At 38.5% G+C, this 15,726-nt stretch overlaps 1 protein-coding gene across 4 annotated transcripts in view; it reads right to left on the bottom strand.

Annotated features, from left to right (window-relative positions):
• The window catches only part of SLC44A1 (solute carrier family 44 member 1), a 173,861-nt gene that overhangs the window by 71,540 nt on the left and 86,595 nt on the right, over positions 1 to 15,726 (bottom strand). For all 4 annotated transcript variants that reach the window (XM_037035966.1, XM_037035968.1, XM_037035967.1 and 1 more), the window contains one exon: positions 3,780 to 3,870. In XM_037035966.1, the coding sequence (XP_036891861.1) occupies positions 3,780 to 3,870 (91 nt within the window). The remainder of the gene's footprint in view (positions 1 to 3,779; positions 3,871 to 15,726) is intronic.

The following is a 15,726-nucleotide window of genomic DNA, read 5'->3' as shown; positions in this document are numbered from 1 at the left end:
TGGACAAGCACGATGAATTCTATTTATAAGTTTCACTACTTTGTGAAGCCCACAGAGCATTGACTCTTTAAGAAGTCAATGCTGTCCCATCAGGAACTGACGCTGTTTCATGTGATTGAAACATTAGTCAACAGGAACAAAATGAACTTGTAACGAGTCTTTTAAAGACTTTTCTTTTTGAATTAGCCATTCATTCGAAAACATGATGTCCATTTGCCTTTAAATCCAGACGATCACAATTAATGAGCTCCTTCAAAGTGTGGGGACAAACAACGCCTAGTATCTATTATCCATATGCCTTTATAAGAGAAGACAGGAGTTGGCAGCTCACATAATTATTGTAGAACTTCCAATTATAAAACAAAAAACAAGAGCAGTAACTCATAGAGGCAGACAACAGGTCACTCGTGACCAGTGGAGGGAGGGTGAAATGAGTGAAGGGGGTGAATTACACAGTGACAGGTGTAAACTAGGCTTTTGGTGGTGAGCATGAATGACGTAGTAGATACAGATGTTGAGTTATAATGTTGCATACCTGAAACCTTATAACATTATAAACCAATGTTAACTCAATTTAAAAAACTCTTCAGGTTCTAAATAAGCAATTACACATGATTTCTAATTAAAAGTTTTATTTCAGAAAGAACAACAACAAAGGGTTCTGGCAATATCTCCACAGCACAGAAAAGATAGAAAAAAAGTAAGTCAAGAATCTGATGGTAATATGCAATGGTTTTCATACATTTTATTTTATTTTTTCTCTTCTTTAATTCCTGTACTTTCTCTTAAAAGAAAAAACAACAACTATTATAGATTTTATAAGAACTTAGATTCAAATTCTGATTCCCAACAATTAGTTGTGTGCTCTTGAATAACTCATTTAATCTCTCTTATCTTCTATTTCCTCATCTTTAAATTGGGACAATATCCTGATAGGCTTTTGTGAGGGCTAAATGAGATAATACATATGAGAAGCTTAATATGGTAGCTGGCACATAGTAGGTGATTTATAAGTGTTAATTTACCTTGAATCCTTCATTAAAAAATATAAATAGATAACAATTTTTCTTGGCTATTAGTATCTCATTTCTACATTATGTTATTAATTCCCCAACATCCAGCATCTTTTCTGACATCCAGAAACACCACAATCAATGCTTGATGAATAAGCTGAATTTATGTAATCTAGCTCTAATGCCGCAATTTTCTCTAGCTATGCCTAAGCCTTCAAGCAGTGTAAGAATACAGACTAGCTGGTCTCCCTATTGCTACCACATTTAGCATGTCACCAATAGAGTATTATGAATTTGGGTAAATATGGCTCTTTCTAGGTATTTGTTTTTAAATTCAAAAGCTCTTTGGAATCATAACCATTTGGCAATTACATGGGACTAGTGTTTTACTGAAAATTAATTTACAATTGCTTTTCTCTAAAACAGGCACTGCCTTCAGCTGCAGAAGGCACCTGGGTACCCAACAAGGTTGGGGGAAAAGGGGGAGGCTCAAGATTGAAAGGCATACTACTCTCAAGTCAATAACCAAGCACAATAATGGATGTGTAACACATATTACCTTATTTAACTCTTATAATTCCATGACAGAAGTAGTAAATTCCTGTTTCATATATGAGGAAACTTGGTTTACAGAGAGATTAAGAGAGTTGCTCAACCTGACAAATAGAAAGTGCTGACACAGAACTCAACGTCCAGGCCTATCTGGGCTCAGAGTTCAGCTCTTTCCATCCCACTAGGGTGCTCCTAGGAGGGACGGCAAAAGAGACATGGAAGACGCTGAGGGCCATTTGCCTGTGTCACAAGTTTGTCTAGTGCTGGTCTTTTGGACACATTTTTTTTTTAAAGTCACATATAAAAATAGTCCCTAATTTTTTTAAGGACTGAGTTTCTTAGGGACACACTAGATTTTAGTCATCATTTTGGTATTCATCAATTTGGTATCTAATACTAGTATGAAACAAGGTAGTGTTCCGAGTTTTTTATTAGAACAAATTTATTCTGACTTCTGATCCTTTCATTTTGCATGCCAAATACTAAACGGTGCTATTTACAGGGTCCAAATCTGCCTTCCTCCTATCAACTCTTTCTTCTTTATTTTCCAACAGCCTGAGTTGAGACAGAAGTGATAAGACACTTAGACTGTAAGGATCTTTAAGGTACAAACATTGCATATACTCAGTTTTCAGATGGTACAGGTTTGTCCTTGCATCTTGGGGTACTGACATACTGGTGGATAACCTTGTTAGAAGCCAAGTCTGTCCATTTCTACACTCCAAACCCCTAATACTTACACTTCACCTTTTGGTGGGGGCCCTGAGGATGCTGTATGTGAGATGTGCGTGTATGTGCAGCCAAGACTACAACACCCCAAATCACCAGTAAGGGGCGGTTCTCAATGAGATAGACTCAGAGGTGAGAGGTGGAGCACGGTCTGCAGTATGAACTGCCCCACCCCCTGGACTCCCACCCATGTTATACAGGGGCAAAGCAACCTTATTCCCAAAGCTTTCGGGTGATGCTTTTATAATAGGTTTATGCCTTAAAATAGTGACTGTACTCAAAATATGCATTTAAAACAGAATTTAGGAATTCAGGAGGACATAGCTTTTCTTCTTTCTACATTGATAAATTTTCTCCAGCAACTCTATTCAAATGACCTCTTTTTCTCTACTGTCACAGCCTCCCTAATGTTCTCAATTTTCACAAATGGAGTCTCCTTACCTATCAGTCTAAGCCCATAATTTGTAGATCCCTTTTACTTAGTATCATTCAAAATATCTCCTTTATTTTTATGTCCCAAAGACTTTATATTGTAACACCAACAGCAACTTGACAAGACTAAAAGCTGAAACCAATGCAACTGCTGTATCTTTTGTCTACTTTTCAACAGAAAGCTTCAAATTCAAGTTAACACAGCACAAGTTACACCCACAAGTAATCCAAAGGAAAGCAGACACTAGTCTCAAATTTTTGACCAACAGCTTTTTATAATACACTGAGCTGCAATAAAAGTAGTTCAAGTCAGTATTCCTGGAGACGCTGACTCATATCATACATGGGTTAGAGGTACACGCTAAGGTTCCTGAGATCAGACATGCCCTAAATCCTATAAACCTAAGTCTGAGGATACATTTACAGTGCTTGAAAATTTGTTTCCTTTCTTAAAAGTCAATTTATAATTTTAAAATTTGCTTTTCTTATAACTACCATGAGGTTTTCCCTCATTCTTGCACCCATGACACACCGTAGGTACATAGTAATAAATATTTGTTGAATAAGACCTTGGGTAAGATATGCAAACAACCTATTACAGAGAATGGACCTAAAGGACATAGACTACAATAAACTATGGAGAATAATCACTGCCATGTATTTTAAATTTGCCACGTAAATTTAAAAATGTCCCCATTAGTATCACTGGGATCAACTTCCAAGAATCTTTAAAGACTGTGAGACTTGGCTTGTAAGTTTATTGTAGATTTTATAATAATTCAGCAGTTTTGTACACTTAAACATTATGTCAAAAAGTAGTGAGCCCCCAGAAGAAATGAAAAAAAATGATGAGAAAAGTTATTTGCCTGCATTTTTTAAAGTTATAAATAACATGTTATCATTTCTACTATTACTTTGAAATTTTTGATGTGAAAGTACTGGACCTAAGCAACTGGTATCATCAAGTGACTCTTTTATCAGAATAACATGTACAGGTTAAACTCTACCCACAAAAACAAAAATCACAAGTTAACAATACACAATAAAATTTACCTCGCTGGAACTGGAAGTTTGGGGCAAAGAGGAGAAGCTTTTGAAGATGTGTATTCAGAAATCTTTAGGTTGTAGCGACAGAGTGCTGAGCCTGTTGAAAGAAAAGTTATACACATTAGCTAGCAGAGTGTGAATAAATTCTCTTATTAATGCACTTTAATTGTATTTTGTATGTGAATATTAACTCGGCATATGCAACTTTCAAACATTATAGAACATTATAGGATTAATAAGAACTTGATTTGGTCCATGGTACCAGTCCTCCATCATTTAAAACATTTCTTCTGCAGTAACTTACGTACAAATTTTAATTAATATTATTAAGAGTAATAAGTACTAGAACAACCTTTATTAAGGGATTGTCTGTCATATATCAGTTTATCTGTAAGTGTGTGTATTCTCAAGAACCAACTTTAATCATAACTGACCAAACTGCATCCAGGAATGTCTCCATACAACCAAATTGAAGAAAAAGAAACATGATAAAACTCTCCTGTTGGCAAAGCCAATAGTTTTCCCTAGCACTAAGACTTCTGAGAATTAGGCCGAGCAGCCCATTCCCAAGCTGGTCTGTCCCCTCCTCCCATTATGCTGGGAACTTTTAGGAAGTTACTGGTAAGGTAAATCTCTACCTCTCATCTCATAAATACTTATCATATCTTTTACTAAAACTCTATAATGCAGGTATGTATTATTAAACCCACTATAAAGAAGGAAACAGAGGCTACGAGGTAAGTAAATGAGCTACCCAGCAGTAGAGGTGAGCTTAAACTCTAGATCTCTTTGACCACAAACCTCACACTCTGGTATATATGCAACCTCTCTTTTCTATGCTCCTTATGACTGAATATTTAAAATTATTACACATAGCACATTGCATTCAGATATTACTTTTTTCTCATTTAAAAGGCAGGAAACTAAATAAACTGAACGAATTGATAAAACTGCTAAACTGATCAAAGGATCCCCAGTTTTCAGATAGCTTCCAATAGCTTAAATTCAGTCCTAGATTGGTTGTGCGACCGTTTGTTCCCTGACTATATAGCTAATATGTATCTGAACGATATACAAAATTCAGATGAATACAGTCCACCAAGTTGTTGATAAACCTTATTTTACTGACTTGTTAATTTTGTACTGCTTAGCTATTCTTAACTAAGCTATTGTTAACTAAGCTGTAATCTAATTTTGCCAAGGATCCACAGCTTTATATCAGGTAAATTGCTTATATTTTATTAGTTGATGTTTCTACCAAATTACTAATTTGGTCAAATACTTCATTATTAAATGCAGACAGGATAGATTTCCATTTGTATTAAATAAATAATGAACTTTTATAATGTACCACATGGCACAAGTTTAAAATATAATGTGAAATGAAAATAGCAAATTTTAACACTGAAATAATTATAGAAATGTCATGTGAGGATGTGAGAAGAAATCAGAACAAAATATAGAAAAAAGCTCTGTTGGGACAACACTATTAGAAGTGATTTTATTTCATTCAGATCTTGTTCTATCAATCAAAGAAAATTTTAGAAAGCCACAAAGCCTTCACTTATTTCAGGAATGCTGCTCCCAAACCAGCAACCAACTTGTCAAGAGTTTAAATACTGGGCTATAATAGCATACTTACATAAACACATGTAGCATCTATTTTACGTAAACATAACTCAAGGAACTTAACAATGTAAAAGGTTTTTAAAGAGAGACCTGAAAGTTATATGGCACTGTTCTTCAAATTTCTTCAACTTCTTCAGACAAGACTCAATAGGAAACTAAGTTTTTGAAATTGTTTCTGAGAGTTCTTCTCCATTGTAACGACTTTTTTTAAGTTAGCAAAATATTAAAACTCTAACTCTTCTGAAAGTAGTCTCTCATGTATGAAGATAATGCCACTTGATTCCATGTACAGCAATGGCAAGCAAACATTTCAGATTAATCCCCGAAATAGCTGGGAGTCCTATTATAGAACTGCGCACGATAAAAAATAGCAACTGTGCCAGTAACTGCAAAGCACCCAATGCGATCATCAACTTCCTGATCTGAATTGTCAACTTATTTCTCTCTGAGTCCAAGATGGAATCGATTTGCACAATATGAGAGGCCCTAACTAAAGCGCTGTTCCGGGCTGTCAAACACCCTGCTCTATCTGAATTCAGCGGACATAATCTCCATCCCCACCCTTTCTCCCTTTCAAAAAGGAGGTCAGCAGGTGCAACAGAGTTCAATCTTACAAATGCTTTCCTAGGATAATGCTCAATGAAAGGATAATAGCCTTATCTCTGATGGTATTCTGGGACACCGGCCAGTACTAAATAGATCCTGCACTAAATGGATTAAAGGGAAAAGATCTTTACAATGTGTTCGTCATAACAATTACAAGAAACCTTATACTGCTTCCTGCTGAAGGACTGATGGACAGAGAAGCCTCAGTGAAGATCATTAAAACAACCCCGTCGTGCATGACAAACACGGTACAGTTGTTTCTCTTTCATGTTTATTGGCTAATGCATTTTCAGCAAACATTTTTAAGGTAGTCTCTTTCTTATTTTTTTAATAGGGGCAGTATAAACAATACTAGTACAAGAGGTTTGGTCACAAACAGTGAGGTAACATTTTTCTTCTAATGTAAAATTAGGGGAAAAGATCATACTTGAGTAATGAAAAATCTAAAACAAAAAGCAAAAAGCGTATCTAAACCACAATGAGAGAACTCAGCCAGTGTTACTCAAATGCCATCAAAATGAATGATTTTAGGAATCTAACTTTGGTATATAAACATTTGTCTCAGTAAAAGGTTGTATAGCCCCCAGAGTGTTTAACTACTATAATTTTTCCAATGCTTTATAATATTCAATTATTTATTCTTCAGCTCAATATCACTTATAACTCCCATAAGAGGTATGTTTCCATCACCACACTCTAAACATTACAGATGAAAAAAATGAGGCCTTACGAGCATTCACTGGAAAACTTAGAAATAGAATTCTTTACTTCTAGGCCACAATGTTTCTTCTGGGTCATTCCTAATAATCATAATCAGACAAGTATTCAATAAGCTCCCGGGCAAAAGATGTATGTCCCCAGACACCTCAAAAAGAACACATTTAAAAAAAAAACATTTCTATCTTCCACTCTCCAAATCTGCTCTCCCTCCTCCCATACTGCTTCAGTCCTGGCTCCATCAACCATGAAATACCCAAGATGAAATGTGGAAGTCACCCTTTCTCCTTTTCAGTCTGCTGTCTCCTCCCATACCATTCGAGATATTCATGATACCAAGCTCTGACAATCAGACCTTTCTGTGTTGTCTCAGACCTTTCTGATCTCTTACTGAGTCAGATAAGCTCCTCTCCCAAAGGGCTTCCATCTCCATCCCGCACACAACCTTCCTTCAGGACTGTCTTTGTAAAATGGGCATTAGTTGTATTACATCCCCGTCTTCAGGATAAATCCCAAACTCCTTGGCTTCAAGGCCCTCCTACATCGGGCCTCTTCCTTAAACTCCAGCCTCATCTTAACATAATTAACTACTTACAGTGGCTACAGGTTAACAAGCTGCCAGGCTTTTTCATGTGCTGTTGCCTCTGCATGGGCTGTCCTCCCCTAACTAGTACCTGAGTGTTTGAGTTCGACGGGAACGTCCATGAGCTTCACCTCCTCGGTCAAGCCTTCTCTGACTCACCCACACAAGGATATGTACCGCTTAGCTCCATGATAGAGTTAGCATGTTACTTTGTAACTTTTTGATTTGTGAGAGTATATATCATCTCTAACTTCACAATGTGATCTCTTTGAGGACTGGGGTCTTATGCCTCAAAACATCTGAAACTCCTATCTCGGGGCACGTAGGCAGTATTGGAGCCCAATACATGGTGAGGGAAGACAGTCTGACTGTGGGTGGTGAGCTCACAGTGCACTGTACAGATCTAGTATCATAGGAATGTACACTTGAACCCTATGTGAGCCTACTAACCAAGGACACCCCAACACATTTAGTAAAAATTAAAGAAAAATAAAAAAGGAAAAATACCCACTTTAATCCCACATTTTAGTCTTACATGCTATGTATAATGTTCATATGCTTTCCACTATACACTACAAAATATATGATCTAAAAGTTCTCAATCTCAGCGATGCTTTGTTATGGGGATTCCTGTGCGTTGCAGAAATGTTAGCAGCATCCCTGGTCTCTACCCACTCAATGCCAGTGGCCACCACCTAATTCCTCAGTCAGCGGGGACCATCAAAAATGTCTCCTAACACTGCCGAATGTCCCGGGGTGGGGATGGCAATGACCCTCACTTGTGAAGCGCTGTTCTAAAACACCAAACTATCTGAAACAAAGATACAAAGCAAAAAGTTGGTTAAGTGAGAGGCTAATTCTTCTTGCTTTAAAATGTTGCTTGATTTACTATTACTGTAATATTTGTAAGATACACTAAAATTAAGATCAAAAGATTCCTTAAGAAACATGATTTAGAAAATTCTAGTTAATAAAAAATTAAAACCTCTCAATGTATAACAATTTTCTTTATGAAAACCAAATTGCATTGCCATGCAAAGTCCAATGAATTTAATTCCTTTCCCTAATTAAGGAAGCATTATATATTTACTTACGCTGGAAAAATGCAAGGCAATTTTCAGTTTCAATTTGGAGTAACTAAGGAAAAGGATGGACATCTTTGCAGTTCCCAAGAAGCACCCTTTATCCAGCTGCTGGTGTGACATCATGTCAACCACTACTGGCACATAGCAGGCACACAATACCTATTTGCTGAGTGAATTAACTTTGGACAGCTACATGCAAGACTTCTACTATGTACTGTGGATGATGAAAGGAAGTCTGACTGTCTGTTATAACACAAGCTCCTTAAACATGAGGCCTGTTCCTTGTCTCTGTCTCTTGGACACAATACTTAATGAGTACTATTTAATTATTTATAGAATGAAGAATTAGTTTCAATTGCATTACCAAATGTAAGAATTTTTCCCACTTTTTGACAATCAAGTGTCCCTTGTGGATCTGTGATTTGGTGGCAATCAAATCAGTTGCTAGGGTTTCTCACTTCATTCATGATGAATGGTATCAAGTACAATCTTTTGATTCACTGCATCAAAAAAAAACAACCCACGACTCTGTGGTTTAAGTTATATTGTTACTGACTAGATAAGGATAATCTCAAGTCTTAATAGTCACAAATGTTATCTAAAGAGATCAGTTCATCTGTCAAGGTTTTCAGCGCCAAAATGACGATCACCGGGGAAGCACCAAGGTGCATGGCTCAATTCCAAACGTGAGCATGGTTCAAGCGGCGAGTCACCAAGCTCTCAGAATTTATACAAACTACGGTACCTTGAAGAAGCGCTGTTCAATGGGAATGCTTTTTTACAAACTGCAAATGGGACAAAACAAAAGGAAAACAAAACTTCTGCCAGTTTACTACTATGTTATGAAAACAATGTATATATACATTATAAAATATTTGGATAGGAATAATGTAAAAGGTCATAAGGAATTCCATGTAAAATATGAGCACCCACTGAGAACATGCTTAATGTCCCCAGGTTAATCACAGGTTATTTTCATTTCTAAGCTGCTGTTTGGAATTTAGATGGCAAGTGGAAAGGATAAAAAAAGCATGCAAAACATCTGGCACAGTGCACGGCACAAAGCGGGGACCGATAAATGATAGGCTGAAAGCAAACGCAGGTCTTAAGTATGAATGATCTGCTCGGAGCTGGATGCCCATGCTGACTAATGCAGCAGTGCTGAGTGAAGGGTGGTCTGTCGGCCAGAGGTGGCGGTCAGGCCAGAATCAGAGAAGGGAGAGAGGTGGGGGAGCACTGTCTGAGCCCACACTCTCCCCCTCTCTTCACCACCTGTCACCGTCTGGCGGGGTTGGGATGAAAATCTCATGGAAGCTGACGTTAGCAATGGGGGGAGAAGGATAATTTTCCCTCCTACAACCTACACATTTGAGTTTTCAAAAACAATGATAATAAAGAGGACAGAAACCAGTTCAACAGAAAGGGGAGGGAAGGGAAGTTGACGGAATTCATGCTCTGCTGACAACAAGAACCCAGACGGGAGCTCTCGCCAGCCAATCTCAGTTTCTCTGCGGAGCAGATGTAAGGTTAGGAAAGGGGACGCGCAAGAGGGCTTATAAGAAGTGGCATGAATAATCACTTGGAGAGTACGTGCAAGACAGATGAATGAATAAATAAGATGACTTATTTAAGAGATGAATAAAAAGAACTGATTTCACAGCAATTCTGGTTACATGGAAACTAAACAATTTACCTGCTGGTAACAACTTGGATACAGAACTAAGTACATTGAGAGAATGGGAAATGACTAAGTGGCAATAGTGATGGAAAGGGAATTCAGTCCACCACTCATTTGGAAAACATTTATGAATAGCTACTATGTGAAGTCCCATATTAAGGCTGGAATATTCTGAGATGAATACGGTGTGATCTAGCTCCCAGGAAATTCATGCATTACTGCAGGAAAATGATAAATGAAGTTTAATACTGAGTCCTTGTGGTTTTGGTGACTTTAATTTTTTTAAAGCAACTGTGAAACTGTTTTATTCCCTAGCATCATGTACTATGAGTGGTATCATACATAAACTATGAACCATAATAATAAAACGCACATTTGTTGACCTACCACACAACTCACGTGTAAGAACTTATACGTTTATACTCATCTAAATTCTTCTGCTTGTCTTTCCAAGCTCTTGGCCGTGAGGCACATCTCGACATAACCAATCTAACTTTCAGCTGTTTCCTGCCAACTTTCTATTCTAGTCACGCATACTTGGCAGAGTGGTCCACAAGTTTACATGTCCAAGAAACCAACTCTGCTTTCTTGTCTAAAAGAAACAAAGAATTGAGAAATATTTGATTTGCCTAATACATTCATTTCTTACAGGAACCAATAGCTTTCCTTTATGAAAAATTTAAATAATTTGTAAACGTAATAGAAGTCCACATGAATAAATGGTTGTAAGTGCTAAAAAGTACTCTCACATGTTGTTGTGGAAACTAACTTCCTCGAGAAGGACTTATATTATCTTTTCATTCTCATAAAAAAAGATGCTATTTTACCTTGCATTTTAAAATAAGGTTTAAAATGATCATTTAAAACTTTACTATCATGCTTTCTCTTTCTGGAACATTTAATTGGGGCAGAAGGCACATAACACTTTTGCATCTTACCCATGTGTAAGTGTGCCGCCGGCAGCACTAAGTGTGTTTACACTGCTGTGCAGCCATGACCACCGCCCACCTCCAGAATGCTTCATTTCTCGCAAAACTGAAACTCTTCGGGAATAACACAACTCCTCCTTCCTCTCTCCCACAGCCCCAGCAACCGCCGTTCTACGTACTGTGCAGATACATTTGATTATTCTAAGTACCTCACATAAGGGGCGCTCATACACTATTTGTCCTTTTGTAACTGGCTTATTTCACTCACCATGGCGCCCTCCAGGTTCATCTATATTGTAGCATGTGTCAAAATTTCCTTTCCTTTTGTCAAAAAAAATTGTGGTGTAAACAACAAAATGTATCATCTTAACCATTTTCAAGTGTATAGTATAGTAGTGCTAATTATCTGGACGTAGTTGTGCAACAGATCTCTCGGATTTTTCACTTTGCAAAACGGAAACTCTCTTTCCATTGAATACCACCTCTCTACTGATCTACACCCTCAGCCCCGGCATCCACCATTCTACCTGCCAAGAGGCTGACTACATTAGATACCTATGTAAGTGGAATCGTGCAATATTTGTCTTTTTTATGACTGGTTTATTTTACCTAGCACACTGGCCTCATGTTCATCCATGTTGTAACATGTAACAAGATTTCCCTATTTTTTTAAGGCTGACTAACATTCCATTGTAAGTATGTACCACATTTTCTTTATTCATTCATCAATGGACGTTTAGGTTGCTTCTACCTCTTTTCAGATAGACACCTAAAAGTGATATTTCTGGATCATACAGTGATCTATTTTTTTAAAGAATGTTATTTTTTAGAGCAGTTTTAGGTTCACAGGAAAACTGAGAGGAACAGAGATATTTCCATATACTTCCTGTATGGCCTCACCCATTATCAACTCCCCCACCACAGTGGAACATTTGATACAACTGATGAGCCCATAATGACACATCATAAAGTCTATATGAGGGGGAACCCAACAAAAACAGGAATTATCTTTCGAGGGCAGGCCCCATGTAGTACAGGCTTCCCCCACTCGGTGAGTGTTCTAGGAACTCATCTGTATTCCAGGGTCCCCACTCAGTTTACATTAGGTTTCACTCTTGGTGTTGTACATTTCATGGGCATGGCCAAATGTACAATTCCATGTATCCATACTTAGGGCACTCTTACTGTCTCACAATCCTCTATGGTGATTCTATTTTTAAATTTTTCAGGAACTTCCTACTGTTTTCCATAGTGGATGCACTGTTTTACATTCCTACCAACAGTGTTCCAACTTCTTTGCATCCTGACTAACATTCATTATTTTCTGTTTTGTGGGGTGTTTTGTTTCTGATTGTAGCCAACCTACTGGGTGTGAGGTAGTCTCTCGCTGTAGTTTTAATTTGTGTTTTCCTTATGATTAGTGATGTTCAGCATTTTTTGATGCCTTTGTTATTAACCATTTGTATATCTTCTTTGGAGAAATGTCTGTTTAAGATTTGCAAATATTTTCTCCAATCCCATGGACTGCCTTTTCACTCTGTTGTGTCCTCTGACACACAGAGTTCTGAATCTTGATGGGGTTGAATTTATCTATTTTTTTCTTTTGTCTCCTGTGCTTTTGGTTCGTATTGAAGAAATCATCGCCCAATCCAACGTCATGAAGCTTTCTTCTAGGTTTTCTTCGGAGAGCTTTAGAGTTTGTTCATGCGTTTTGGGCTCTTTGGTCAACTTTTAACAATTCTCTCTTAAAGATTTGGAAATTTCTCACTTAAACCTAAATTATCTCTTAAAGATATTTCTCTCTGAAATTAATGATTGAGATCTATATATTTGAGGTCAAAAGGCCTATATATCCTCTAATTGAAGTACAGCCGTAACACTATGAGGACACTGGGGGCTTCTTCTCTATTATAATTTCATAGTTTTTCTATTTGCTGTTTAAAATGATTATCTTCTCCATCTTCCATTGCTGGGCTTCTTGATGTCACCATTATTGCTACTTTTTAAATAGCTAACCTGTTTGCAAACAGCTGCCTCAAAAGGCCGAGGGTGCCTTTTTCGCTAGTTACCAATTTAAGAAGTCTGTTTTCTGAATAATGTTTATTCATTAATATGTGTGAACATCTGCTTTGTGCAAGACACTGTGGGAAATACAAAGCTGCAAGACTCACCAAGAGGGTCTTCTAACAGGACCTTGCTAGGCCACACTCAGTATCATATTGCTCGGAAGGATGCTGGCCTGGCAACAAAGCATGCTGGCAGGAAACAAGGGCATTTCTTCCCTACGGATCAACACAGTAGGGAACACAGCCAACAAGGAACCAGCTCCCTTTTGGCCTTCCAGATGACATGCCAGGTTTAGGGCCCAAGACTCACATCCAGTAGGTTCAAGAGAACATGTCACGACAGCGGTCCCCAACCTTATTGGCACCAGGGACTGGTTTCATGGAAGACAATTTTTCCACAGCCCCGGGTGGGGTGGTGGGGGATGGCTTATAGCCTGCTACCAGATGCAGGTTAGTTGGTACTTGCCACTGACTAACAGGGTTCTGATAATGAGTCTGCAAGCAATTGATTTATTACGGTCTCTGTAGTCAAACCTGTTTGCTGATGATACTCTGTATTTGCAGCTGCTTTCCAGCCCTAGCATCACGGCCTCAGCTCCGCCTCAGAGCATCAGTCATTAGATGCTTATGAGGAGCACACAGCCTAGGTCCCTCCCATGCACAGTTCACAGTAGGGTTTGTGCTCCTATGAGAACCGAATGCCCCTGCTGATCTGACAGGAGCCATGCTGCTGTGTGTACAGCTATGTCCGGAAGCTGCGCAGGTGGTACTGTGAGCCATGGGGAGCGGCTGTGAATACAGACGAAGCTTTGCTTGCTCGCCTGCCGCTCATTTCCTGCTGTGGCCCAAGAGTTGGGGACCCCTGTGTTAGAAGATGGTTCAACACTACATCATAGCTTTAAATGCCAGGGTAAGACACATAAAGTTTCATTGTATGACTTTTACCGCTGATATCTAGGCAACGGATTAACATGATTAAAGCTCCAAGAATATTAATATGGCAACAGTATGTAAGAGAGCTAGAAATAGAGAGAGACTGGGGGTAGGAAGACCATTACATTCCACGGGTGGAATAATAAAAATATTTTCACAACAGTAGCCAACACTTTTCTTTTAAGCAATGTACTTTTTGCCAGATGCTGATCTAATCATGTTCCTGTATTAACTCTCCACAACAATGCTATGAAGTAGTTTAGGTACATACATTATCCCTATTTCATAGATGGAGAAACTGAGGCATGGACAGATCAAGCAACTTGTCCAGGGTCTCACAGCTGCTAAGTAGAAGGACCAATGTGTGAACCCAGATAATCTAGGTCTGGAGGCCATACTCCTAACCACTCAGTGACACTACCCCCCAGAGTACGTGGTATGTGCTTACACTGTCTACGGTTTTAGGAAAACCCTTAAAGAGTAACTCATCCCTCGCTAAGAACCCTGATAAATACAAGGCTGATCATCCTGATATCAGACTCAGCACATCAACACTTTGGAGGATATCCTATGGGAATAGAAAATGAGATCTTAAAGAGTTAGCTGATACCTCTTTATTCAGTGCCCACAAGTATCCAATACTCTTCACACATCATCTCATTCAATCCTCACAACACTCTATGCCAGGGGAATTATTTGAAATTCACATTTTATCAGATGAGGCTATACTTTCCGTCCTTCATTACAGTCCGTGGCAGAAGCACAGTTAGAATCCAGATCAAAACAAATGCCATGCCCTTCCCACCATCGTTTAGCTGCGGACAGGAATACCTCCAGTCTGTGGTGTTTCTGCCCTCAGAGGCTAGCACCCCGTCAGAAAGACTTCGGAGCCATGCCAGTGTGGGGATAGCTGTCCCTAAGCTGCTTCTCCACCCAGCTAGAAGTCATAGCAGAGTCAACCCCCATTCGGACGAGACGGGGCAAGTTCAGGGTGGTGTGGCCATAGACATGAGACAACCCTTGTTCAAAGAAACTAACCCTAGTCTGCATCTGGGCAGGACTGAGGCAGCTCTGAGGAATCCTACACACAAAATAGAAACATAAAACCTCACAAAGTCCAAAAACACAGGCTTTGGGGGCGACCAATATGTGGCCTCTGCAAAAAGAGATTTGAAAATTCTTGGAAGAAGACTTAGGGGAGTCGTAAGGAACTGAGGACAGCACCTGGAGGTTAGAAACCTGAGTTCTGACTGCTGGTTTTCTCGGTGAACTCCCCATGTTTAACCTCAAAGCCTTTCAAGACTTCGTTGTTTTTTTTTTAGAAAAGTGGTTAAGACATAATGTTAAATTAAAAAGGCAAAACACAAAATTATTTACATCAACACACTGAAAAATGGTGGAACTTTTCAAATTTCCTATAAAAGACATATATTACATTGTTATCCAGAGGTAAAAATAAATATACTAATTGAAATACTTTTCAGAAATACCACCACCCCCAATTTTACCTGGAGTAGTCTAGTAATTCCCAAATACTCAAACAGGATACACAAAAATCACCTGAGACATCTGTTAAAAATACAAATTTCCAGAGTCCAAAGACCTACTTTGTCAGAATTTCCCCGGGTGGGGCCCAGAGTTTGGAGTTTTAACAAGCGCCCTAGGTAACTATAGCATTTTTTTTTTTATCAAGGAAGTCCAAAAGTACTTTCAGGTCTCATTTTCTC

The sequence above is a fragment of the Sturnira hondurensis genome, unplaced genomic scaffold (genome assembly GCF_014824575.4).
Source record: "Sturnira hondurensis isolate 20B ecotype Veracruz unplaced genomic scaffold, ASM1482457v3 Scaffold0022566, whole genome shotgun sequence".
NCBI lineage: Eukaryota > Metazoa > Chordata > Mammalia > Chiroptera > Phyllostomidae > Sturnira > Sturnira hondurensis.
This window is presented reverse-complemented; position numbering and strand designations above follow the sequence as displayed.